Here is a 27583-nt window from a genome sequence, read left to right as displayed (position 1 = left end):
CACCATTGTATGGGGGTAATACGATATCGTGTCTATATACATAACGAACTTCAAATACGAAATTTGACGCAATTCCGTTGAATAATGTCGTAAAAATCCTGGAAATACCGAATATTTGGGGGTAGGGTTATGCGGGTGCTATACTAAAACGTAGATCTATATAGACAATTCTCTTGCATGGGGTAAAATACTCAGAGGGAATACCTTGTGCGGATTTTCAGACTATTCCATTAAAAAATGTGGTTAAAATGGGGGCTATACGACATTGTGTGGTTAAAATGGGGGCTATACGGCCATCGTCGAACTTGACTTGCCTGCAGACAAAAGACAGATCGGTGCCAAATTTTATCTTCCTATCTTTATTCGTTTCGACACTAGCTTGAATATAACGGACAGGGCTGATCAAGAATATATATACTTTGTTGGGTCTAAAATTATTATTTCGATGAGTTACAAACGGAATGACGAATTTAATATACCCTCCACATACTATGTATGGTGGACGGTATAAAAACCAATAAAACATCTAATTAACACCCTACGGAAAGGGAGAAATCTACTATTCTTATTTCATAAGGTTTGGTGGGTCCTTATGAGCATCCCGGTTAAAGCCTAGCTTACCTTGGCTGACGAGAAAACCACATGTCCTCGACTTTATAGCTGCAGATTATATCAGTTGTTATTGGCAAAATGTTCCTGATCTAAATTAGGATTTTAGCCCATAGGGATCTTCAGGCAAAATCCATTTCAGGACATTTGGAGTCCTGTCTTTCTGGTTGGCTGGCACACCCGACAACGCTCGAAGGGGGTATTCGATTTCGTCCAAACTCTGGAACATCGCAATATTTAAAATGAAATCTAGTTCGAATATGGATGATATTGGTTCACTTTTTCTGCCAAAAATAATAGCTTATATTAAGCAAATGGAGCAATCGATATAGTTTGACGTTAGCAACTACTGAATCGAATTTTATAGTTTTGAATTAATAAAGAATTATCTGTTAAAAAGTTACAAATATTTTACCACAAAAACAATTTGTGCGTTCCCCAAAACCTTTTGGTGGTTAACTACTAAGGGTATATACTTTTATATCAGTCGGCAAACCAAATCTTACAGTATTTAAACTTCACCACTAAGATTGGGGATGACTTTTTTTCCAATAAAAAATTTTTGGAAACATTACATTTCACTGTACAAAATGTGTCACACAATATACACTGAGTGAAATTTTCTTCATTAATTTTGTTGATCACATTTTTCCCAAGAATTATCCAATAATCTCTTTCCAGGGAATTAAAACTATCTGCTTATTCCAAATTCAAAAATTAAACGATATAAACATTCCTTCTTTTCTTCTTCGTGATATATCTATGGAAGTTTCCGTTCCATTTTTAATTGCAATACTAAAGACTATTTACATAGATATCTATTAAAAGTTTCGAAAACAAAATAAAACTTTAGTCAAAATACTCCCAGAACTCTGTTGGTACGTTCGTTTTAATTACTTGGTCTTGGTCGGTAGCATTTGTATTCTTTAAGTCCAGTCTGGACTTCTGGAGGACGGACCATAACCCAGTTAGTATTATTTTCTTTGCACAAGAATAATTGTACGAACAGTTATGCATTACATTCTTATGCACTTGAGTGCATTTTATTTAATTACTTTCACTTCTGGTATTCTTGGCCAAATTACCAACTTAAATACAGGGTGTGGCCAAGTGATGGGTAATTTATTTATAAAGATAATAATTGAAAGAAAAATATATTATTCCTCAAGCTTTTTTATACCCTCCACCATGCCATAGTTCGTCATTCCGTTTGTAACTCATCGACATAATAACTTTAGGCCTAACAATGTATATTTATTCTTGATCAGCGTAAAATTCTAAGACGATCTAGCCATGTCAGTCTGTAATCATACTAGAGTCAAAACGAGTTAACCTAGGAAGTTAACATTTTGCAGAGATCAGTCTTTTGTGTGCAGGGAGGTCAAATTCGAAGATGGGCTAAACAGGTCCACTATATCGTATAGCCCGCATATAACGGTACCTCCGATATTCGGTGTTTTGATAATTTTAGAGACACTATTCACTAGAATTGCTTCAAATTTCGTATTTAAAGTTCGAAATAAGTACTTCAACCTATGACGGAAAATTGTCTATGCAGGTCCACGTCTTCGTATAACCCCCATATAACTGTAGCTCTAGATATTCAGTATTTTGATGATTTTAGCGACATTATTTGCCGGAAGGTTTCAAAATTCGTATTTTAGCTTCGTAATAAGTGCTACAGCCTGTGACAGAAAATTACATATCCAGACCCAGGTCTTCGGATGGCCCCCAATATTCGATATTTTTATGATTTTAGAGACATTATAGAACGGAATGTTTTTAATTCGGTATTTAAGATTTGTAGTAGGTGCTACAGCCTGTGACAGAAAATTACATATGCATGCCCATGTCTTCGGATGTCCCCCATATAACGCTACCCCCAATATTCGATATTTTTATAATTGTAGAGACGTTACAGACCGGAATGTTTTCAAATTTGGTACTTAAGATTTGTAGTGGGTGCTTCAGCCCGTCTTCGTTTAGCCCGCATATATCGATATCTTCCAATATTCGGTTTTTGATAATTGTAGTCAAATTTTTCGATAGAAATCCGCACAAGGATTTCCTGAAAATCCACACAAGCGGTTCTTTCTGAGTAGTTTGCCTCTTGGAAGAGAATTGTTTATATATGTCCACGATATCCTATATCCCCCATATAATGGTACTCCCCGATATTCGGTATTTTGATCATTGCAGCCAAATTTTTTAATGGAATTGTCTGAAAATCCACACCAGGAGTTCCTTCTGAGTATTTCACCCCCTGGAAGAATATTGTCTATATTGGTCCACGATATCGTATATTCCCCATATAAAGGTACCTTCCGATATTCGGTATTTTAATAAGTTAAGCCACATTTCTTAATGTAATTGTCCACACATGGATTTCCTTCAGCGTACTTTACGCCCTGGAAGAGAATTGTCAACACTGGTGCACGATATCGTATATCCCCCATATTACTCTACCTCCTGATATTCGGTATTTTGATGATTATACAGAAACTTGTAAATATAATTTTCTGAAAATCCACCAAGGAGTTCCTTCTGAGTAGTTTGGCCCATGGAAGAGAATTGTGAGATAAAAAAAACTGCAAAAAAGTCAAACACCATAATTTTTACATTTCTTTTAAATTTTATTGAATGAAAGCCAAAATGTCTGAAATAGCATCAAATTTTAGGATAAGTTTAGATTTGTTTGAATTGGTCACCTTTGGCACGAATTATGGCCTTCAAACGGCCAATGAAACTGTCACACGCTGGCCGAATGTTGCTCTGCGGTATTTTGGCCCATTCCCGGCGAAGCGCTTGCTTGAGGTGATCGACACTTTGGTATTTTTTAGTGTCAACATTGCTTTCCAAAATACTCCAGCACAATAGCCCAACGGATTGGTATCAGAGATTGGTATCCGGATATTTTGGTGGCCATTGTGTGCTGGAAATGAATCAAGGAACCTCATTTTGTAACCATTCTTGGGTGGTGCGTTCTGAGTGCGATGGTGCTGAGTCCTCTTGGAATGTCCAAGGTCTGCGTCCAAAATGTTTGCATGACCAAGGCTTTATTACACTCTCCAGAATATTTTCGCGATAATATTCGGCAATTATTCTGATGCCATGGTGGATCAATAAAAGCGGAGAGCGACCATCGGCTGTTATGGCGCCCCACATCATCACCATTGCCTGCGCTTGAGTTCTGGCGGCCAACCGAAGGTGCACATTTTCAGCTGACCTCTTTGGCAAGTAAACACGATCATTTTGTTTGTTTGCAAACTACTGGACAACGAATGTTTTCTCATCGGAGCGGAGAAACCCAAATTCGGCAGTTCACCACTTTCGGCCAAGCGAAGCAACTCTTTAACTCGTTTGAGTCTATTTTCTTTCGGTTGCGGTGGAAGTTCTTGCCCTATTTGGAATTTCGATGGCTTTACCCCGAGCTCATTTTTCAATATTTGCCGAGCCATTTTTCGATGTTGCAGTTTTCTTCCGTCCACTTCCTTGATGTCGGGCTACACTGCCAGTATCACGGTAACGAATGATGGTAGGAGACACAAAGGATTTAGTCACATTTAAATGATGGAGTGCTCTAACGATAGGCACTTTCGGTTTTCCGGCCAAATATAAAGAAATCACACTATCACGCTTGAATTCCATCACGAATAACTATTTTTTTTTTGGACATTTCTCACCAAAATGCTTTTGCACGCTTATAAACAATTTAATGAGCTGTCACTGGAATAATTTTAACAGCTGTCGTACGGGTGGCTTGGCAATGACAACCGTCTGAAGTTGATTGCAGTTTTTTCATCTCACCCTGTATAGACAATTCTCTTCCAGGGGTCCCCGATATCGTATATCCCCCGTATAACAGTACCCCACGATATTCGATATTTTTATGACAAACATATGACAGAAAAGAAGTAAGCAAAGGCTATAGTCGTGCGGGACCGACTATGTAATACCCTACAACACTACAATATGTTAGAAGCCCCCTTATGTCCAAACTTATTTTGGAAGATTTCGTTTTGAAATTATGTCATGGAGCACTGCCCAGATACTACCTTTAGCTTTTTGACCAGGGACATTTGCCCAATATTTACGCACTCCGTCGTGCTGCTAGTTGTTAGGTCCAATTTACAGCTAAATATAATCCGATGGTCATCCAAAATGATAGACTCCTTCCCTACCCTTTACTTTCTTCTCATGCTAAATTCCGTGTCGATTGGTTCCAATTGTGTGATCAGGAAATTTTTTCATTCTTGAGATATAAGCATTCTAACTAACATCATTGTATATATTTCGCTATATATATCCGGTTTATTTACCATCGTAACGGTCAGAATTTTCCTTTTCGTCCATTTGTGATTTCGCCGGGATTAAAAATATACGCGATTTAATGGAAATTTTAACTTTTATTTAACACAAATATTAGGGTCTATTTCACCCACTATATATTAGCCGATGTCAATCAAAATTGGACGGCTTCTGCCCAGCCTTAAGATCTAGTCCCATAGTAACTTAAGCGTCGATTGTTCTATAATTGCAACCTGTAGAGCAGGAAAATGTTCAGTTTTCGGCCCATTTCAACTAAACCTAAATATTATGCAATCATCTCCAAACCCACCATAATTGCGACCTGTAGAATGATTACAAATGAACATGGACAGACGGACATACAGAGATAGATCGACTCAGCTCGGCGAGAAAGGAAGATCCATATATACTTCCCTATGTGGGAAACCAATATTTCGATGTGTTACATAATTGTTGGTCCAATTGAACTTATAATACCCCAACACATAGCGTTGCAGGGTATAATTACTTATGAAGATCCACGTCTGGTATTTTTTGGTAGTGGCATTTTTCGACGGATTTTTTTTTTTTTTTTTTTTTGAATTTTTCAAGATCCTTTAAAATGGTGGAGGGTATTTAAACTTCAACCCGGCCGAACTTAACTGCTTTTTTACTTGTTATAAATTTAAATATCTTCGAAATAAAAATATCACACTTAAACCTACAATGTCTGCACACTCTGTAATTTAGACATCATTATTATTATAGTGCACCAAGACGATGTCCTTTTTTGGAGATTTCCAAAGTTATTTCTCACTTCGTTTCTTTCAAGAAAAAATAAAACAAAACAAAAAATGATTTTGCATACAAAGTTTTCTCTGCTGCATTTAATGGTATCAAAGCACGAATGACAGAAGGAAGTTTGTTTTCATTTATGCTCTCATTTTCTCCTTGCACGCATTTTGTTTTTTCTCCCTCTCTGCCTTGAAAAAGACAAAAAGAAAACTTTAATTAAATACAAAATACATAACAAAAAACTTTTCGTCCAGGCAAAACTTAACTCAATCTTTTATGGAGTTTCAATGTTCAACTCGTCCATTTACGGCTGATGTCCGTTCAATTTTGCATTCTCTCGGATATTTTACCAGAGAAAGTTTCGAAATAATTTCTGCAAAGATATTTACATATCCTTCAGAAGAATTTCGTCGTTTTTCTTCTTTTTTCCGGAAATTGTTTTGAGTTGGCCCTTAACGTTTTCGGTCCAGTTTAAGTGATGTGTAAAAAAGTTGCATGTCTATTTGACTTTCTTCCACTTTTTCTTTCTTTTTTCTTTTTCGCAAATGACAATGATGACAAAGTTCAGTTGATGGCTTTCCGTTCCGTATCGTTTGATTTTAATGAAACAACAAACAATAAAATATTACTACAGACCATCAAACGTTTAATTCGTTGTGAACAAATTTCTCTTTGTCCAAATAATCGTGCAATGATAATAGCTTCTGTTATTTATCTAGATGGAATTGGCTTAAAACTGTGTAATGTAAAATTGAAAATAAGGTAAAATATACGCTTTAGAACGACTGTTTAAAAAATGCTCGAATTCTTTGTACAAAAACAGGGACAGTGGCAACACTATGGAACGAATGTTTCGTTTACAGGTTGAGATGAAAAAACTGCAACCAACTTCAGACTGCTGTCATTTCTAAGCCACTCCAACGACAACTGTTAAAATTATTCCAGAGACAGATCAATATATTGTTTACAAGCGTACAAAAGCATTTTTGTGAGAATTTTGCAGAAAAAAAGTTATTCGTGATGGAATTTAAGCGTGATATTGTAATTTCTTTATATTTGGCTGGAAAACCACAAGTGGCTGTCGTTAGAGCACTTCAGCATTTAAATGTGAATAAATCTTTTTTATCTCGTAACATCGCTCGTCACCGTGATACTGGTAGCGTAGCCCGACGTCAAGGAAGTGGACGGAAGAAAACAGCAACATCAGCAGAAATGGTTCGAAAAGTAAATAAGCGACTTGATCGAAACCTGCGTCGCATTGACCGAAAAATGGCTCGTAAGCTGAACCTATCACAGTATTCCATTGGGCAAATATTGAAAAAAGAGCTCGGAGTGAAGCCATTGAAATTGCAAAAGGTGCAAGATCATACACCGTAACAGAAAGAAAATAGACTCAAAAGAGCAAAGAGTTGCTTCGCTTGGCCGAAAGTGGTGAACTGCCGAATTTGTTTTTCTACGATGAGAAAGCGTTCGTTGTCCAGCAGTTTGTAAACAAGCAGAATGATCGTGTTTACTTGCCTAAGAGGTCAGCTGAAAATGTGCACCTTCGGTTGACCACCAGAACTCAAGCGCCGGCCATGGTATGGACCGCCATAACAGCCGATGGTCGTTCTCTGCTCGTATTATTGGACGTAGCATCAGAATAAATACCGAAAGCCTTTGGCACGCAAACATTTTGGTTGCAGACCTTGGACATTTTAACAGGACCATCGCACTCAGCACGCGCCACCCAAGAATGGTTACAAAATCAGGTTCCTCGCTTCATTTCCAGCGCACAATGGCCACTAAAATCTCTGGATACCAATCCGTTGGACTTCTGTGCCTGGAGTATTTTGGAAAGCAAGGTTGGTACTTAAAAATACCAAAGTGTCGATCACCTCAAGCAAGCGCTTCGCCGGGAATGGGTCAAAATACTGCAAAGCAATATTTGTGCAGCCTGTGACGGTTTCATTGGCCATTTGAAGGCCATAATTCGTGCCAAAGGTGACCAATTCGAACAAATCTAAACTTATTCTAAAATTTGATGCTATTTCCGATATTTTTTACATTCATTCGATAAAATTTAAAAAAAAAATTAAAAATTATGACTTTTCACTTTGTTACAGTTTGCTTATATCACCCTGTATATGAGACCTGTATTCAGATCTGAGTCGGTCCCGATAAAATTTGGCAAAGGTATTTCTGAGCTGTATATGGAAGATAAATGTGGAAGCTCTATGTATATTTTCTCCAATTTTAATAGGGTTTGCCTCAGGGTTTGATTTGTGCAAAATTTCATCTCGATCGGGCAAAGAAGACGACCTGGATTTTGTTTACAAAAACACATGGACAGACTGACGGGCATGCATAAATCTGCACAGAATGTGATTGAGCTATAATCGCAAATATTCTTTTAAAATGTCCCCGATGGCTTTAATAATTTTTAAAAGACCTTCTAAATTAAATTCGCGGTTTTTTTGAAAAAATAAAATCGCAGATTCTTTCAAATATTTTATAATCGTGGATTTATTATTATAATGATTATTATAATATATAATAATAATTAATAATAATAATAATAATAATATAATATATATATTATTATTATTATTATATATTATTATTATTATATTATATTATTATTATTATTATTATTATTATTATTATATTATTATTATTCTTATTATTATTATATTATTATTATTATATTATTATTATTATTATTATTATTATTATTATTATTATTATTATTATTATTATTATTATTATTATTATTATTATTATTATTATATTAGTATATTATTAGTATTATTATTATATTATTATTATTATTATTATTATTTATTATATTTATATTATTATTTATTATTATTATTATATTATTATATTATTATATTATTATATATTATTATTATTATTATATTATTATTATTATTATTATTATATATTATTATTATTATATTATTATATATATTATTATTATTATATTATTATTATTATTATTATTATATTATATTATTATTATTATATTATTATTATTATTATTATTATTATTATTATTATTATTATTAGTATATTATTATTATTATTATTATATTATTATTATTATTATTATTAGTATTATTATTATTATTATAGATTATTATTATTATTATTATTATTATTATTATTATTATTATTATTATTATTATTATTAATTTATTAATATTTTATTATTATTATTATTATTATTATTATTATTATTTTATTATATATTATTATTATTATTATTATTATATATTATTATTATATTATTATTATTATATTATTATTATTATTATTATTATTATTATTATTATTATTATTATTATATTATTTATATATTATTATTATATTAATTATTATTATTATTATTATTATATTATTTATTATTATTATTATTATTATTATTATTATTATTATTATTATTATTATTATTATTATTATTATTATTATTCTTATTATTATTATTATTTTCATTATTATTATATTGTTCATTTTCGAACTCGATGTTTGTTTGATGATAATAATAATTTCATTGAGTGTATCAACCTGACATATAGGCGAAAAGACATATGGACAGAGGGACATACCTAAATCCACTGTAATAGCCTTGAATTGGATTTCGATTAAGGAGACATAGAATCTAAAACAGTTTTTTTTTTTTTTTTGAAAACCCGTTTCATCGTATCAAATAGTTTATAACATCTTATACCTAGACTGCAGGTGTACATTATTTTATGGACTAACATTTCTTCACTGCAATAAATATTCCGACCCCACCTCAACGGTAACTCATTTAACCCCTCTGACATTTTCTTGCCTCATCGCCCATAATCAGTATCCCATTTAAATGAGTGCAATATTTTCTTAGCTGGATAATTTTATTAGTTATTAAAAATTCAATGGAGCAACTCATAAATCCTGTCACACGTCACTTATCGAGAAACTTTGCTCAATTTAATGACAAAACCACTCACCCAGATAACAACGAAACATTAAAAGGAGCGTTCAACATATATATATTCCCACCTCTGTCGCTCTCTCACACTCAGTCCCTATCTCCCTCTCTCTTAATAATATTTGCACTGAAATATATGCACTTTAAATGCAAATAACGCTTCGCTTTCACCCACTTCGGAAACATATCGTTGCCATTATGCATATTAGAAGATATAAAATAACTTTTCTTTTGTTCTTGTACATACTGCTCGGTATTCTTGCTCTGCTGCGAAGCCACATCAGCCATATTCGACTTCTTCTTTTGTCCGTGGCCACCCGAGAATATAAAGAAATGAAGTACAAGGAATGTCCATAATTTTCATATTCATTTCCATTTAACGCATAAAAATGTTTAAACATCATGCGATCCAATTATGGGATAAAGAAAACATTTGCTTGACACGAGCGAATAAAAAATTGCTCCGGCACCCAGAGTTGGCGTAGAGTTGTCGCTGTGGTGGCTTTTGATATAAAAAGGTAGGATTGCAGTTTAATTCGTATGTGACAGATAAATACTTTCAAAAACGGCAGTTTCAAAGCAGGGAATATATCCATAGATGACCTCTATCTATAGAATGCTGTCAAATTTTCCAAAAAAAAATTCAATGACGCAGATAAAACAGGTCATTATAGAACATTTTTTGTGTTGATGTGCCATGAAGTTGTACTTATATAAAATCAGAGAATAGAGGTAGAAAAAGTACAAAGTTGTACGAGAAATTATACTTTAAAGGTACGAAATATTTTGTATCATTACTATTGATTAAAATCTGGGGATTTTTTGTGGTTGATGTAACAAAAGCTGTGGACCGATATATTAACGCTGTTGGATTGAGATGGGCAGAATTTGATGAGATGATACGTACAAAATGAATCTAATTGATCTTTTCTATTTTCATACCTTATGCATACAATCGTCAATTGAGCGCTGTTCGCGCCGATTACGGATAATCAATTGAAAATGGATTGATATTGAAAATGGGTTAAAGAGGTCCACAGCAGGTTTAGGAACGTCATCGTATTGTCCCCATATAACAGTACCTCCTGATATTCGGATATGATATGATTTTAACGACATTCACCGGGATTGTTTCAAATTTGGTATTTGAAGTTCGAAATCGATACTACAGACTAAGACAGAAAATTGTCTGTGCAGGTCCACGTCTTCGTATAGCCCCCATATAAGGCTACCTCCCGACATTCGGTATTTTGATGATTTTGGCAACATTATTTACCGGAATTGTTTCAAATTTGGTATTTGAAGTTCGAAATGGATATTACATCCTATGACATAAAAGTGTCTGTGCAGGTCCACATTTGGGTATAGCCTCTATATAATAGTACCTCTCCATATTGTGATTTTAGCTACATTATTCACCGTTTTTTTTGTTTTTCAAGTTTCGCATTTGAATATTGTAATGGCTCATGACAATAGTTGCCCATTCAAGTCCACGTTGTCGTTTAGACCCTAGTATGACGGATATATTTTTTAAGATTTTAATATAATTTTTAACGGATTTTATTTTTTGAAAATTGCCAAATTTGTTCCATGCGGTGGAGGGTATTAAAAGTTCGGCCCGGCCGAACTTACAGCTTTTTTAAGTTTAAGATAATTATCTTACAATCGGTACTTGGAGTTCGTAATAGGCGATGCCTTCTCTGGCAGATAATTTGGAATGTAAAGGCAGATAATTTGGAATCTAAAATACAGATCCACGTCTTCATATAGAAGACGTATCTATTGTGAGCCCGAACAATCAACATGTTGAACTTTTGTGGTGAGGTGCCCGAAGAAGTTGGCCGATAAATTTCGTATTCACATCAGATCTTCGGTTGAGAAAAATATAGAGACATATCAAGTTTGAAAAAATTAGCTGACTTGTTTCGAAAGTATTGAAAATTGTGACCAATTGCGGGGTAGGCACTAGAACGGGTAAGCCATAAATATCGGTTTTTTCATTTCATTTCATTTCTCCACCAGATCTTTATCAATATTAATATAGGAATGTGCCAAGCTAAGAAGGACTCAGATGTTTATTCCGCATTTTATGAGGGTTTTGATTACTTAAAATGTTAGCACCGTTGTGGGGGAGGTATCAGAAGGAGTTACCGATGTATATCATCTTTATGACAGATCCTATGAAATATTGGGATATGCCTAGTGCCCAAAGAATTGGTTGCCCATTTCGCGTTTTATGAGCTTCATGGCTATTCGAAATTTTGACCCGTTGTGGGCGATATCCTAGAAGATGTACACCAATATATGCCATCTTCACAGCAGATCTTGTGTTAGTAGAAATATTGAGATGTGTGAAATTTGAACAAAATCGGACTCATATTTAATATTTTAAAAGAGTTAACTATTCCAAATGTAGACCCTTTGTGGGGGAGGTACCAGAAGGTGTGAACCAATATTGCCCATCTCCGAACTCGATCAAAGTCAAGCAAGCACTTCACCGGGAATGGGCCAAAATACCGCACGTGTGACGGTTTCATTGGCTGTTTGGAGGTCATAATTCGTGCCAAAGGTGACCAATTCGAACCAATCTATACTTATTCTAAAATTTGATGCTATTTCCGACATTATTTGCTTTAATTCAATAAAATTTAAAAATTATGTCATTTGACTTTGTTGTAGTTTTTTATCTCACCCTGTATACCCTCCATAGCCATATGATTGAGAATATAAGAATTTTATAAACATTAAACATATTTTATGTTTATATTACCAACCTACTTCATTTTGTTCAGAATCCTGAAAAATGTCCACAGAACCATCATAGAATGTTAGATGGCACTAAAATATGACCATATGAGAGGATCTGCCATCGCACAGTTTTGGTTCTATGAAATTGCAATGTGGAAATGTTCGGTCAAAACGAAATTACACATTGTTCTAAAATAAACGTTACATTCTACTCTGTTTTAACAACATCGGAACAGTTGAAGAAGAGAAGTTGGAGGGTTTTTTAAAAAAACGACTCCGTCAAATTTTAGTGAAAATCGAGGTTGATATTGCTCTCATTTATTAATTCTCACAATTTCAAAGTTCAAACGCTTTAACGCCGAATTACGCATTAAAAAATGATCATTGTATGATTTACTTGACATAAATCTCTATATTAAAAAGAGTAGTAAATAGTAAATAACTGACTGACTGAGATTCAACGCCCAGACGAAGAAGCTGATGTTAAAATCTTGAAATTTTGAATGAGGGTCAGTCTTGGTACGTAGGAAACTGATAAAACTGGGTTTTTGGAATCTCGTACTAAAAGGATACGAAAAGTAATAAAAATTGAAATGAGAGTCACTGATGGAGAGCAGGATAGATGTACCAACGGATTTTTGGAAATTCAAACTTCAAGGTTAAGAAATGTTCTAAAATAGTATCACTTGGTATTATGTGAATCATAGTTTTTGTGCAATTCAGCATTTTCCATGCAGTTTCCCCACCGCCAACCCCACTGAAGTTGTTCGTCCTCGTCGGGAAATTGTTTAATTTTTTCTGTTAAATTAATTTAGAAGAATTGTTTTTATCATAAGTTCTACATTTATTCAAAAACTAGTAAAAAAATTAATATTAAAAAAAAACTATTTTTCAGTTAACCCTTTGTGCACCAACACAAAATACGATTGGTTTGTGCCTTTGCTATTATATTTTAAAATTTATCTTCACGGGCATTATTTTATCTCGAGTACATTTTGCATCATGCGCTGGCAACCCTGTGTAGGTGACAGGCAATGAACCACTATCACATACATATAAAAATAAACGTAGCTGGAGACTGGGGAGCTATGAGCAACAAAAGAAAATTTGCATTTTTATATAACATCGTTTGTTCATTCTTTCGTTCAGTTCGCTCGGTGGTTCGTTTCTTTTAGTTTTTTTTTTTTTTTTTCATCATCCACTGTTGCCTTCTGTAATAATTCAAATAAAAAATGGCCACTCCTGATGCAATTTGCCGCATTGTCGCTGCAGTGCCATGCATCGTATTTATCACTGTTGTTTTGATAAAGATTCCAAAATAAATAAATGACTAACTGGAGGCATTTACGCCCCCCTCCTTCCCACGCCTCAATACTGCATGGTGTGCAATGCAATTTATTTTAAAATAAAATATTGTATCATTGTCAAAGGTAGGAGAGCGACCACAAACGAAATGTGTTAACAACAGCAAAAAATATAATTCAATAAATAATTGGTTATCCAAGAATATTTTTTCGCAATTGTTGTTAAAATGAAATAATTCATATATGGATGAATCAGCAACTGGAAGATGCCTTTGATAGGGATTTAAATAAAAATTATTAAATGTTTGAAAAAATTATGTAATAAAAGATTGTAGCATAAAAATGGGTTTGCATTTTACTCAGGCTGACCATAGAAGATGGGCTCAACTTAATATCCATCGAAGTGTGCTTTCTCTTATTAAAGGATTTGAAATGGCAATAATATCAGGCTTAAGAAGCCCAATGAGATGAAAAAACTGTAACCAACTTCAGACTGCCGCCATTTCTAAGCCACTCGTCAGACAGCTGTTAAAATTATTCCAGTGACAGCTCATGATATTGTTTACAAGCGAACAAAAGCATTTTGGTGAGAATTTTCCATTAAAAATGTTTTTCGTGATGGAATTCAAGCGCGATGGTGTGATTTCTTTATATTTGGTTGGAAAACCACAAGTGGCTATCGTTAGAGCACTCCAGCATTTAAATGTAAATATTTCTTTTGTGTCTCGTACCATCGCTCCTTACCGTGATAATGGTAGCGTAGCCCGATGTGAAGGAAGTGGATGGAAGAAACAGTAACATCAGCAGAAATGGTTTGAGAAGTAAATAAACGACTTGATCGAAACCCGCGTGGCCGAAAAATGGTTCGTGAGCTGAACATATCGCAATATTCCATTCGGCAAATATTGAAAAATGAGCTCGGGGTAAAGTCATTGAAATTCCAAAAAGTCCAAGAACTTACATCACAACAGAAAGAAAATAGACTCAAAAGAGCTAGACTTAAAAGAGCTAAAAGTTCTGAACTGCCGAATTTGGGTTTCTCCGATGAGAAAAAATTCATTGTCCAGCAGTTTGTAAACAAACAAAATGATCGTATCTACTTGCCAAAGAGGTCAGCTGAAAATGTGCACCTTCGGTTGGCCACCAGAACTCAAGCGCCGGCCATGGTGATGGTGTGGGCCGCCATAACAGCCGATGGTCGCTCTCCGCTCGCATTAATCGACCGTGGCATCAGAATAAATGCCGAATATTATCGCGAAAATATTCTGGAGGGTGTATTAAAGCCTTGGGCACGCAAACATTTTGGCCACATACCTTGGATATCCCAACAGAACTCAGCAATATCGCATTCAGCACGCGCCACCAAAGAATGGTTACAAAATGAGGTTCCTCGCTTTATTTCCAGCGCACAATGGCCACCAAAATCTCCGGATACCAATCCGTGGGACTATTGTGCCTGGAGTATTTTGAAAAGCAAGGTTGGCACTAAAAAATACTAAAGTGTCGATCATCTCAAGCAAGCGCCTCGCCGAGAATGGACCTTTTCATTGGCCGTTTCAGACCATAATTCGTGCCAAAGGTGGCCAATTCGAACAAATCTAAACTTATTCTAAAATTTAATGCTATTTCCGATATTTCGGAAAGGGATTAAGGATGTATATGGGAGTTATATCCAAATCGATCTCCATAAAATTTGGCCAAGGTATTTCTGGGCTGTATTTGATATCGGATGACTGAAATACCAAATCGGATGAAACATATATATTTGGGTGCTATAGTTATATCTGAACCGATTTTCTCCAAATTTGATGTACTTGCCTTTAGATTGAATTCGGTCGGATGAGCCAAAATGAAGGTCATATTGGGCATTTGGGGCACAATTTTAATGAGGTTCTTCCTTGGGCCAAACAAACATTGTTTGGAAAATTTCATCTCAATTTGATAGTAAATGCGATCTGCTTTTTCTTCACAAGAATACATGGACGGACGGACAAATGGACTGACATGCATAAATCGACTCAGAAAGTGTCTTTATAAAGATCCTCAAAAGTAACTATGAGTCTATCTCGCTTCCTTCTACATGTTACAAACAAATGCACAAAGACATAATACCTTACCACCATGTGGTGCAGGGTATAAAAAAAGCCATTTTAAAATTTAAATTTAAATATCTTCTTTTCCAATTTCCAAATAATTTTTCCTCTGGAATCTAATAAACACATTCAAAAGTTTTAAGTGCAAAGACTTCGCCAAATATGTTTTTCTAACCTATTTTCCCAATTTCTTTTTTCTTAATTTCACGCATAGCTATTTTAAAGTTTAAACTCAAACAAAAAAAAATACTTAAAAACATTCTCTCCAAAAACCCACTTCTTCTTCAGTCTGTTGCTGCATCTTTGGTTGCAATCACGGTTGCAGCCACCAATACCATTACAATGAGATTCGCACATACATATATAAACATATTACCCTAAAGGAGATAAGAATGAAAAAAGAACAAAGAAAAAACGAGCTATAAAATTATGAATGCAATTGCAGTAATTCAAAGAGGAAGCGAAGCATTACCCATGAAAGTGGAATAAGAAAAATTAACTTTGCATACTTTCACTTCCTTCCACTGGCTTACGAAATTCACGGTTGAACTTCATAAAGTGCAAACAAAGATATAAATCACAACAATAATGGGAAACAGCAAGTGGGAACTGCAATGGGAATGGTATTGACGAAGATTGTACGCCCTTCGCAGTGAAGAGATATAAATCTTTTGATAATTATTTAATAAATACTATTAATCGATTTGTCGACTGATACATTATTTCAGCGTATGGTTTGACCTTAGTTGACAATGTTTGGATTTTTCAATATTTAAACAATTTTTCGGGGGGTACCAAGTGGAGAATATATTCGAAGTTCAAAGTAAATAGTACACTTAATGTACTTTTTATTATAAGTAAAAGTGACCCCACCAGATTAAGCGTTAATCGAATGTAACAATGTATGAAGTTTGGACTATATTATTACCTCTGCTTAAAGGGCAACAAAACAAAATTTTTACCGAACCAAAATTTCTCTCCTAAATTCGATTCCCTCAGTATTTTACTACATATACCCTTGGCGAAATTGGACCTACATATCCCAAATTTACATTAGAACCAACAAATTTAAATTTGCAAAGTTTTAAGAAAACTGGAGATATATTGTTACTGTTATATTCCTGCGAAATCAGAGTTATTATTCCCCTTTTGGGGATGTACCACAAGCAGTGGACCAATTGTTTAGATTGAGAGAGATATTAGTATTCAAAATTTAGACCTTTACTTCCCTGGAGTAAGTGCACCAATATTGTCTATATTCGATTGTTACCTCTGTCTTAAGCTGGCCATAGACGAAAGATAAATTCGAGCAATTTGTTGGGTTTGTGGTCGCGTTTTTACGTCTGTGGGGTAGTTTGCGAACAAATTGCAAGTGTTTGAAAATTTTCAAAAACTTGCAATTTGTTGGCAAACAAATCATACGTGTGTGGGCTACTGCGCAAATTTCAAGCCATTTTGCCATTTCAGTTGCTCTTCAACCATTGTAACGAAAGGTCGTGTAGTGCACACAAAAAATGGCAAGCAAAGACTTTATGATAGAATTTTTTGAAGTGTTAAAAAATGGAAATGCCATTTGGCAAACAAAAAGTGAAAAATATAAAGACAAATTAGAAAAACAAAAATCATGGGAAAAACTCGTAACAAAATGGAAAGAGGTTGACAAAAATGCTTCGGTGGACGTAGTAAAAAAAAAAATATAATTGCCTACGAACAACGTACAGAAGGGAGCTGCAGAAGATGCGCAAAAGCGAAAGGTCAGGTGCATGTGCTGAGGATATATACGTGCCGTCGCTGTGGTATTTTGACCATCTTAACTTAACATATGGAACCACATCTTCGGTTAACGGTAACATTTCCGGGGCTGGCAAATTCAATCCATAATCGTCGTACATTTGCTTTAACTTCGACTGAGCAAAAACACCAGCATCTGAACATCTTCCATTTATTCCAACCTCGACCATTAAAAACTCATAATTTGCGCCCACCAGTGCCATCATCACAATACTGAAGTTTTTCTTGTAATTGTAGAAGTACGAGCCAGATTTAGACGGTTTCACTATATTCACATGCTTTCCGTCGATGGCTCCCACGCAGTGATTAAAATTCCATCTATTTTCGAAGTCATTGGCAATTGTTTTCCATTGATCAGGGTTGCGTGGCATCTAAAAATAAAATATTTATAAAAAAATAAAATAAACTGCAACCAGAATTTGATATTAACATTTTCACTTACCTTAATAAATGGTTTTAGTGCTGCAATAATAGCTTTCGACGTCTCCAATATGATTCCACCAAGACTTTGGGCCGATATTTTGGTTAGAAATTTAAGGTCCTCATAGCTTTGCCCAGAAGCAAGGAAGCGTAACGTCGCTGAAAGTCTTTCATTTGGCGTAATAGCGTCACGCATCACTGTGTCCTCCTTTTTTATTGCTGGCGTTACCCACCTTAATAGTTCTTCATAGGTATCTACATCCATGCGTAAAAAATTTTTATAATCCCTTGGAGTAAGCATTTCCATATTTTTGAGCGTTGCTACATGGGAATGCTTTTTTCTTTCGAGCAGCCACTCTTCACTCCATTTTCTTTTTCTTTTTTTTCGATTTTTTTCTTTTCTTGTTTTTTATTTTCCATGTCGAAACATGTATATATAATTAAAAGCGCAGCTGCACCAGCCGCTGCATCGTCGCACATGTTTTTTTAAGTTTCCTATCAACAGAAAAAACCAATTGTTAAATAAAAAATTTTCTGCCACAAAATTCAAACAGAAGCACAAACCGAAGTTCAAACACAAAATGAACATCATCCGCTTCGTAGCATATGCTTACTCTTCAACGTCGGCCGAATTATGATTTGTTCGAGCGTGTGTGGAGAAACGATATGCAATAAATCGCAGCAATAAATTTGCAAATCACACCAACAAATCGTTCGTCTATGGCCAGCTTTATCCAGACCTTTGAAAAACGCACTCGAATTTATACAAAGAGTAAAAATTACTTCAATTCAAGCGGGAACGCCCCCGGGAGCAGAAAAAGACATCATGCAAATGTTCAATATTGCTCGAATTGGAATCGGCATATTTGCCTCGTTTTCAAGTGGGAGCAAAATTCATTCAAAATTGAGCAGATTGTACTCTTGGCGAGCACTCTTAATATTTTTGCCATACCGTTGTTTTTCTGTGTATGTGTATTTTTTATACACTCCCCCCTCCCCACTCATAGAGAAAGCTCTTGGTCTCCCACTCTAACTTTCAACACTTTTTCACAAAAGTGTGAAGAGTAGACTTCGTATAAAATACCCACTCTTCAAGCAATACTGCTCGCGAGCAAGTTTCGCAGCCGAGTGAATTTTTGGTAAATGGTAGAATTTTGGTAGGAGTTAAAAGATCAATACTCGATAAAGTCTGTTAGAAATATTATAATGTACCAAGTTTAGATAAAACCACATACTCTCTACGAGAGTTATAGTGTGCACCTACAAGAAAAATGTCTTACAACGAATCTCGTCCAAAGATACCTAGAACCTAAATCCTTTATTTCGATAAGGCATGAGGTATGAAGCCATAAGAGAGATGGTACAAACATATTGATTTTTTTGTACTAAAAATGCTGAAAATTTACTTAATGCGAACAAGTTGAACTTGATCCTTGAATTTTGCACCGAAGTCAAGTCTGATATCAAGGTATGACAACCTGCATGACGTTCTATAGGTCTCTCTCGCTTCCTTCTGCATGTTACGAACAAATGCACCAGAACGTAATGCTGTGTCCCACAGTGTGGTGTGGGGTATAAAAAGATAAATGTCGGTAGGGCATCCTATACATTATTTTCAAACTTACTTCAGTTGAGAAAATCGACAACATCGACTCATTCCTTTTAATACTTTTGTTAGATTGGGTCTAACCCAAAAAAAAGAATTAATTTCCTCCCTGCCAAACTTTTCACTTCATGTAAAAATATTCTGTTTATGCGTTATATGGGGACTATAGAAAAACGTGGTCCTATTTAGACAATTTTCTGTCACTGGAAATAGAATTCATTTTGAACTCCAAATACCGAACTTTAAGCTATTCCACTAGAAACTGTTGCAAAAATCGTTAAAATACCGAATATGTAAATATACAATTTTTTATCGAGTGTGTATTGAATTTTAAGCTACTTCGCAAATAACTAAGGCTAAAATCAAAAAATCAAATTACCGAATATCGGGACACACAATTATACGGGGGTTATATGACAACGTTGACCGATATAGCTCATCTTTGAACCTGATCTGCCTTCAGACAAAAGTCAACTCTATGGAAATTATTAGCTTTCTGTCACATGCCGTGTCTGATTTCTGGTACCATATATCACTCTTGTGGAGTGCATATTACGAAGGTGAGGGACTTAAACTCCAAATCGGATGAAACATATAAAGGGTGTTTTTTAAGCCCGATAGAACTTGAAATTTTAAAAAATAACACAACATTAACACGTGACATTAACATTTGAAAATGATTTCGGTCATATGGGCACCGCGACTGTTCTTGCTGAAGTGCATTCTGGACGTCCAATTTTTGGCCACCTTTTCGAGCACTGCTGGCCGTATGTCACGAATAACACGAACAATGCTGGCCTCCAAGGCGTCAATTGTTGCTGGTTTATCATCATAAACCAGTGACTTCACGTAGCCCCACAGGAAATATCGAGAGATGTCAAATCGCACGACCTTGGAGGCCAATAGACAGGCCCACTTCTCGAAATCAACTTATAGCCAAATTTTGATTTCAATAAGTCGGTGGTTACGTTCGCCGTATGGCACGTAACGCCATTCTGTTAAAACCATCCATTTTTTTTAAAAGAAAAGTATTGATCATGGTGCGGTAACGATCTCCATTGACCGTAACGCGAGCTCCGGCCTCATTTTTGAAGAAATAAGGTCCGATGATGCCACTAGCGTGAAAACCGCACCATACGGTGCATTTTCTGGATGTAATGGAGTCTGTAGAGACTCTTGTGAATTGGTCCCGTTAAGCCAAAAATGCGCTTCATCGCTGAACACAATTTTGAAACAGGTATTGCTGGGCCGTATTTGATATCTAGTACCAAACATCATTCTCGTGGAGTTCATATTAAGAATGTTAGGGACTTAAACACCAAATCGAATGAAACATATATATGGGAGCTATAGGTATATCTGAACCGATTTTCATCAAACGTGATGTACTTGCTTCTAGACTGATATCGGTCGCATGTGTCAAAATTCAGGTCATTTGGACTGATATTGTCCATTTGGTGCACAATTAGCCCGAAATCGGTCGAAGATATATATGGGAGCTATTCTCACAATTTCAATAGGGTTCGTCCTTGGGCCAAACAAATATTGTTGGGAAAATTTCATCTCAATCGACCTTAATTTTCTTCACAAAAATACATGGACAGACGGACGGACTGACATGTATAAATTGACTCAGTAAATGATTCTATGAAGATCCTCAAAAGTAACTAATGATCTATCTCGCTTTATTCCCCATGTTACAACCAAATACCCAAAGACATAATACCTTATCACTATGTGGTGTAGGCAGATTTACGCACCTTCAGGATCGGATCTGTTGTAATCTTAGCATTTTAACTTCTTTGCGCATATTGTAAGACATTATCTAGCAAATTTTGACACAGCCCATATATTATGACTTTGCATGTTCTATGTACATATTTTGGCGACTGTGATCCAATTTTATTTTTATGGTTCTAATATAATGCTATGCTAGCTTATATTTGCTAGCCACCAAATGTGCCCAGATACTTATAGAATTAACATAAAAAATATAGAACTGTAGGGTATAACAACTGAATTTGTAGTTGAAAATTGGGATGCATAAAATGATAAATGATTTTATTGCACAACTTTAAAATCATCATTAACTATCGCACTCCACAACTCACACGCACACATATACATACATATACACACAATTCATGAATAAATTTCTCCACTTAACCATATTTTGACAAGGAAAATTTTCAACAAACCTCCAGAATTTATTTAAGGAACATTACAATGCAATGCAAACATCACGAATGAATGTCGGGATTTAGTTTCGTTAAATGGTAAAACCTCATTGCCATTGTTATGAGCATTCGAAGAATACCCGTACGTTCATGGCAAGAAGTCTGTAATGACAGAGGATGCTGTTGTAAATGTTCAAATTCAAAATGCTTTGGATAAACGTATGGACAACGATGTTCGAGTTGAATGGATATGAACTACAAGTGGCACGTCCAAACAATGCGTTTGGAGTGAATTTTATAAAACATATTGTTTTTGTAACTAAATTGACTAAAGTTAATTTAAATATTAAATTGTAAGGCTTTCATTTCATTTTGCAAACATTAATTTACAATCCATTTATCGCCTTTTGTATGAAATCAACCAACATTAACTCATTCACCAATGCTTGACTGACTTCGGACGGAATGAATCTCATTAATGAGTGTATTCGGTGATTAATGTTTAGCCATTTAAAAAGACAACAACGACAACAATCGAAGGTCAAAAGTGTCCTCGATTCATGCGAAGAAGCGTTGATGTGGAAAATTAATTAATTGGACTAAAACGATAAATTTGTGTGCATTAACATAAAAAGAGGAAATCGAAAGAATATACTGAAGCTATTGGCAGCAATGATATAAGAGCTTACATTAATAACTTATCTATCAAATAATTGGAAGAAAGATTTCTCCTCCCCACAAAAGTTGAAAATTTTGCAATACATCACATCTGCCCACTGGATCTAATTATGGCTAAAATATTCGAATATATTTAAAGTCCTTTAATTGGAGACCTACATTTGTACGATGTATGATTGAAATCATGTGAAATAGTTTAAAAACACATGTTAACAATAAAAGCCAGATAATCACCTTCTAAAGTCTGCTTTAGCATGTGCATTACAATTTGTAAGAAAATAAACATTGTCCAAAAAAATCTTAGTTATGAAACAATTTGTACAGCTCTGTTTCAAACCAACATCATCTATCCACACAATGCAACATTTTATTTATAAAAACCCGAAAAAAAAGAAATTCTCTTTTAACATTTTATATGAAAAATTGCATTTAAAGTAAATGTAATATGGTATTTCTCTTTAACACGCGAAATTGTAAACTCTAAAGAATTGGAACTTTCAACAGCAACCAACGGCCAACCGACCCACACATTGGTTGTGTGCAAAAGTGTACAGTCAAATGAGTAAATGCACAGCTGTGCACAATGGGATGGTAAAGGCTATATCCAATAATTCAAAATTTGTTTTAATATCCTCAGTCTGAAATTGATCCAAACTTAGTTCATCGTAATATTTATACCCAGAGTCATATGGCGACAGAGGGCATATATCATTTTATACAGTCAAACCGCACCTCATCGAAATAACGGTTTTAGACCAAATCCGTTTCAGGACATTTGGGTTCGATCTAGAGGTGTCCGTCCGTCTGTCTGGCTGGCTGGTGCGCAAGATAATTCTCGAAAATAGCATCCGATATGATTCAATACATGGTACATCGTAATGTTGTTGTCAAACTTAGAACGAGTTCAGAGTTGGGCAATATAGGTTCACTCCTTCCAAAACCTCCCCCACAAAAGGCCAAAATTTTCACAGAAAATAATTTTCCGTATACAACAAGAACGGATCATCCAATTTTGATCAAATTGTGCAAATCCCAATACTTGTAGCAGTGTCTGGTGCGAAAATGGACAATATCGACCCTTTGGAACTTCAAATGCCAAATTTGAAACAATTCCGATGAATAATGTCGCAAAAACCATCAAAATACCAAATATCGGGAGGTACCGTTGTTGAAACGTTGAAAACGTGGACCTACATGGTCCATTTACGAACTTAACCTGCCTACTGGCAAAATAAACATGTGTGCAAAATTTGAGCCTTCTATCTCAATTCTCAAAAATCTTAGTCCTTAAGGGAAGAAGAAAGTCCCTATAGGAAGAGCATATCAGCTCAGATATTTATGATTCCTTTCTGGATAGAAAATTTTTAAAATACCTACCTAATATCGACCCACTACGACTCTATTATTTCGTCCAATTTTGAGCATCTTAATATGTTTGTGATACTTTGGTCTGGTGTATATTTTTAAAAAATGTGCTAAGATTTGTAAGCATTTTTTTCAAATATTTAAGAAAGACTTTTAGAGACTTTCCGGCACTTCATGAACCTTTAATTTTTTAGGGACCTTTTGATAAAAAATATTAATTTTTACTCCACATAGTGGTAAGGGTATTATGTCTTTGTGAATTTGTTTGTAGCATGGAGAAGGAAGCGAGATGCACCAAATGATCTGAAATTTAGTTCTTCATCATTCACTCTAGAAGCAAGTAAATCAAATTTGGAGAAAATCGATTCAGGTATAACTATATATGTTTCATCTGATACACTCCACAAAAATAGTATTTGCTACCAGATATCAAATGCAGCCCAGAAATACCTCGGCCAAATTTTATCAAGATCGGAACAGATTTGAATGTAGCTCCCATATATATTTATCCCATTTCAGGTTTATTGTGCACGAGAGCTCTTCTAAATACGCATAGTGGTGTAGGTTTAAAAAAACCTTTCCTTTCCGTAAAGCATCTTGATTTTTTGAGCACAGCGAGTATTTTTAAGAATTTTTCTTTCCATTCCAAAAAAAATCCACTATTTTTAAGGACCTTCAGGGCATTCTTGGGAAAACAGGACATTCTAAGAATAAATATCAATGAATTTGAAAGATGGTAAAAAAAATCCTAATTTTTAAAAAAATCTTTCAACGACCTGTAGACAAAAAATCTTAGATATGTATCAAGGTCTTCCTGGTAAAAAAAACATTGGATATTTTGAGAACTTCCTAGTAAAAAATAACCTATTAAAATATGTTGGATTTTTAGGGATATTTTTTAAGGTTCTACGAATAGCTACGTCCTGGTAAATGACGTCTGGACTGGTTGAAAGATCCCAAGAACTTCCTTTGAATAATAAAAAATAATACTTTTTCAGAGCAATATTAATAACAACAAGTTAAAAAGCAGTAAGTTCGGTCGGATCGAATTTTCAAAAAAATAAAGTCCTTAAAAAATTCTGTTAAAATTACCGAATATAGCCGTTATATTGGGGTCTATACGACGAGGACCTACATAGGCATTATTTTTCATAAGTCATTACCATAATCAAATTCGAAACTTGAAATAAACGGTGAATACTGTAGCTAAAATCATCAAAATATCGTATATAGTGTGGAATCGTTATATCGGAGCTGTGCGAAGACCTATACCGGCATAGACAATGTTCTGTCACAGGCTGTAGCATTCATTACAAAGTTCAAATACGAAATCTCAAACAATTTCGGTGGGTATTGTACCTAAAATCGTCAAAATACCGAATAGGCAGGTACTGATATTGGGGCCTATACGAAGACCTGGATCTGCATAGATAATTTTCTGTCACAGACTGTAGTTCCCATTACGAACTCAAATACGTAATTTGATTTCCGGTGAATAATGACTCCAAAATCATCAAAATACCGAATATAACGATACCTATATGGGGGCTATACGAAAACGTAGACCTACACAGACAATTTTCTGTCATAGGCTGTAGTATCCCTTTGGAACTTCAAATGCCGAATTTGGCACCGTTGTATGGGGGCTATATGAAAACGTTTACGAACCTGCCCACTGGCAAAATAAACATGCGTGCAAATTTTGAGCCTTCTATCTCTATTTGTTCGAAAGATAGCGTGATTACAACAGACGGACAGACGGACATAGCTAGACATGAGTATTTCGAGGAGTTACAAATGGAATGACAAAGTTAATATACCCTCCATAGGGTCTTATCTTATCTTATCTTATCCTTAGTAGGGAAGACATATTGTAAGTCCTTAAGGGAAGAAGAAAGTCTTTAAAGGACGAGCATATCAGCTCAGATATTTGTCATTCCTTTCTGGATAGAAAATGTTCAAATTACCTACGTCTTAGATTATTCAATAAGCTGTCTATATGCTAGTAACTTAATTAATTATAAGCAATTAATGAAAATTTGCAGAAATAAAATCTGAACTTCCTCCCATTATTATGCGCTGCGGATTTGCTCCCATCTCCAACAATCCCACTGTTCACGGAAATACAATTCTCAAAATAACCACAAACCAAATAAAAGGGATCAAGTGAAAAACGAAACTTACCAATAAAAACAACAGCAAGAGCAGCAACGAGAACCAAAAATAAAACAAAGCTAAAGAAAACCCAAAGAACACCAAGGACCAAAGAAAGACGGAACTTTGTCTTCTTGCCACCAGCATGTAAGGAAAATATACCTTAACAAAGGAAGACTCCTCCAAACAGCAACAGGACTTTTGGGAATAATGCAAGAAGCAAGAAAAAAACACAAACGAACGAAAAGAATGGAGAATGCACTCACACATGCACATATATGCTATTCATTTCAAACATAAAATGAAATGCAGGAGGGCACGCCGGCGATAGCAAAGAGATGAAAATATGTTTTTAACTAAATGCGGTTGCTGTGTTCACCGCCTTCGTCCGTAAATCTCCAAGAAAAGGAAAACAAAGAAACACACATGTGAGTATGTATGTGTGCACGCCAAGAAGAATATTCCCCAAAGTATCCTTAATGGTTGCCACCGAAAATTTTGCAACTCAAATCGCGTACCTTTTGCCAAGAAACACTGACTGACATAATCCCGTTTGCGGTGCCAGCACTTCACTCTTTCTTCTGCTACTCTTTTGCAGCGCACGATATTCGGTGGCAAGGGTGATATTGCAATGGGAATGAAATGGTGATTGCTTAAAGATGTAATGGAGCAACGGGTACAGCGACCAACAACCAACTTTCCAGGATTCGAAATATGTTATGTAAATCGTATAGAACACACGAGCAGTCACCCACACACACGCACACTCACACTTCTTGTAAGCACGCTTACACATGTATTTATGTATGTAGAATACGAATATGTAATTGTGCAACAACATATCGTGTTTGTTTTTTGTTACCGCTGCTTATTTTCACCGCTTTCGTTGTCTCAGCTTACACTCAGTTTTATTTCATTTTGCATTGGTTTATTTGAATGGAAATGTGATTGTATTTGTTTTGCATTAACCTGTATGGGGGAGAGTGGGGTTTGGGGTGGAGGGAGGTGGTGCGTATCAGCAAAATGCAATGGAATGCGTGTTCCACGCTTTCCCAGCGAAAAGTATTGCTGGGCATCGGCCATAAAAATGACAAGGGAGGAATAGTTCTATGAAGATGCTAGGCTTAAATACCTTACTATGTATAGAATCTCTTCTACCACGCACAGTGATTAATTCAGGGAAGCATTCAATCGCTTTAAAATGTTGCTCAGACATATATATTACCCCTAGATTGTTTGGTATTAAAAATGAGACAAATCGGTTCACGTGTCTGTATGACCGCCATTATAGGGTTACTTCCTGATTTTCGATATTTTGAATGTTTTTTCCACAATTTTACAATAAATCATGTGTAACTCGGCACTAAGAGTTCTGAATAGATATAATCTCTTCATACTAAATATTTTCAAAAATTTTCCAGTATTTTTTATATAGGCCTCATATTACTGTACCTCCCAATTTTCGGCATTTTGACGGTTTCGACTAAAATTTCAAATCCAATCAGAAGTAACTTGACATTTAGAGTTCTGAGCTGACAGAACTCTCCCTCATAAATTTCGCGAGTATGGGTCCACTATTATATATAGCCCCTATATAA

At 35.0% G+C, this 27583-nt stretch overlaps 1 protein-coding gene across 3 annotated transcripts in view; it reads right to left on the bottom strand.

Annotated features, from left to right (window-relative positions):
- Positions 1 to 5751: 5751 nt before the first annotated feature.
- The window catches only part of LOC109613166 (uncharacterized), a 34565-nt gene continuing 12733 nt past the window's right edge, over positions 5752 to 27583 (bottom strand). Inside the window, exons 3-4 of one of the 3 annotated variants that reach the window (XR_002194832.2) lie at positions 5958 to 6266; positions 5752 to 5875 (exon numbers count right to left, since the gene is read on the bottom strand). Coding sequence is in view for 2 of the 3 variants with exons in the window: in XM_059122195.1 (XP_058978178.1) it covers positions 17417 to 17956; positions 18028 to 18312 (825 nt within the window). In the remaining variant the exon portion in view is untranslated. Of the gene's footprint in view, positions 5876 to 5957; positions 6267 to 17050; positions 17957 to 18027; positions 18733 to 27583 lie in introns of those variants that run through there. The other 2 variants (XM_059122195.1, XM_059122194.1) reach the window with 2 other exon arrangements.

Source organism: Musca domestica, unplaced genomic scaffold (genome assembly GCF_030504385.1).
Source record: "Musca domestica strain aabys unplaced genomic scaffold, Musca_domestica.polishedcontigs.V.1.1 2, whole genome shotgun sequence".
Classification (NCBI taxonomy): domain Eukaryota; kingdom Metazoa; phylum Arthropoda; class Insecta; order Diptera; family Muscidae; genus Musca; species Musca domestica.
Note: the sequence above shows the minus strand (reverse complement) of the source record. Positions and strands in the feature narration are given on the sequence as shown.